This window comes from Procambarus clarkii, chromosome 58 (assembly GCF_040958095.1).
Source record: "Procambarus clarkii isolate CNS0578487 chromosome 58, FALCON_Pclarkii_2.0, whole genome shotgun sequence".
NCBI classification, from domain to species: domain Eukaryota; kingdom Metazoa; phylum Arthropoda; class Malacostraca; order Decapoda; family Cambaridae; genus Procambarus; species Procambarus clarkii.
Window position 1 is genome coordinate 15,558,493 of NC_091207.1, and position 1,774 is coordinate 15,560,266.

Sequence of the window (1,774 nt, forward strand, 5' to 3'; positions counted from 1 at the left end):
CTCTCTTCTTTCTGTCTTCTCTCCCTCTCATCCATCTATATCCTCGGCTTCCACCCTCTTCTAATTTTGCCACTCATTATTGAAATAGTTCTCCAGGGAGTCAGGCCCACACCGTGCCGCCACCACGAAATAGGCCGAGTGAATTTTCTTTTTTGGTCGGGGGGAGTGGGAGTGGGGTGTTGGGGGGGGGAGAAGGGTGGAGTGTTCGGGGGGGGGGAGAGAGGGGGTGGTGTTCGGTGGGAGAGAGGGGGGGGGGTGCTAGAGCCATAGCATCGTCACCAGGACGCAATGAGAGGGGTGTGTTTAGGGGTTTCTGGGAGAGGAGGGAAGGGTCTGAGAGAGGAGAGAAGACTCTGGGAGAGAAGGGAAGGGTCAGGGAGAGGAGTGAAGGGTCTGGGAGAGGAGGGAAGGCTCTGGGAAAGGAGAAAAGGCTCTGGGAAATGAGAAAATACTCTTGGAGAGGAGGCAAGGGTCTGGGAAAGGAGAGAAGGCTCTGGGAGAGAAGGGAAAGCTCTGGGAGAGGAGAAGGAAGGGGTGGGAGGGTCCGGTACTGGGCGGCATCATGGCTTAACTCAATGACCGCTCACTAACCTGATTTGAAAACCATGGGTTCGAAACCATGTTCTCTGTCCCACTCCACATTTTAGGGTACGGTGAACAGATGCATAAGGTGCCCGAAAATTGGGGGAATTCGCTCATAACAGCTGATCAAGGAATGTTGGACTGAATGGGAATAAACTGGAATGGGGAGTAATTATGATAGGAATTACTGGGAATGGAAGAGGATTGTGAAAGGAATGGGAATCCTCAGCACCATGGCACCTCCCCCAGCATCATGGCACCTCCCCCAGCATCATGGCCCCTCCCCCAGCATCATGGCACCTCCCCCAGCATCATGGCCCCTCCCCCAGCATCATGGCACCTCCCCCAGCATCATGGCACCTCCCGTAGCATCATGGCACCTCCCCCAGCACCGTGGCACCTCTCCTAGCATCATGGCACCTCCCCTAGCACCATGGCACCTCCCCCGGCATCATGGCACCTCCCCCAGCACCATGACACCTCCCCCAGCACCATGGCACCTCCCCCAGCATCATGGCACCTCCCCCAGCATCATGGCACCTCCCGCAGCATCATGGCACCTCCCCCAGCACCATGACACCTCCCCCAGCACCATGGCACGTCCCCCAGCACCATGGCACCTCCCCCAGCATCATGGCACCTCCCCCAGCATCATGGCACCTCCCCCAGCACCATGGCACCTCCCCCAGCACCATGGTACCTCCCCCAGCACCATGGCACCTCCCCCAGCATCATGGCACCTCCCCCAGCACCATGGCACCTCCCCCAGCATCATGGCACCTCCCCCAGCACCATGGCACCTCTCCCAGCACCATGACACCTCCCCTAGCATCATGGCACCTCCCCCAGCACCATGGCACCTCCCCCAGCACCATGGCACCTCCCCCAGCACCATGGCACCTCCCCCAGCATCATGGCACCTCCCCCAGCATCATGGTACCTCCCCCAGGACACGGGGAGAGTGAGAGAGACAGCATGAGGATGGATAGTAACATATTTTGTTAAGTTGGCCAGGCAGACATTTAGGATAAAATGAGACGCGGCTCCTTGTGTTATCTCAGACACACGCCCTCCCTAGAGAGAGAGAGAGAGAGAGAGAGAGAGAGAGAGAGAGAGAGAGAGAGAGAGAGAGAGAGAGAGAGAGAGAGAGAGAGAGAGAGAGAGAGAGAGAGAGAGAGAGACTAGACAACAC

At 57.8% G+C, this 1,774-nt stretch overlaps 1 protein-coding gene across 1 annotated transcript; it reads left to right on the forward strand.

The window, feature by feature from the left end:
- The first annotated feature begins 815 nt into the window (after window positions 1–815).
- LOC138353567 (uncharacterized) lies at window positions 816–1,547 on the forward strand. Its single transcript, XM_069306750.1, has one exon. It carries the CDS (start codon window positions 816–818, stop codon window positions 1,545–1,547), a length of 732 nt encoding a protein of 243 aa, XP_069162851.1.
- The last annotated feature ends 227 nt before the right edge of the window (window positions 1,548–1,774 follow it).

Coding starts and splice junctions, on each gene's coding strand:
- LOC138353567 (XM_069306750.1), top strand. CDS start 816: ATGGCACCTCCCCCAGCATCATGGCACCTCCCCCAGCATCATGGCCCC.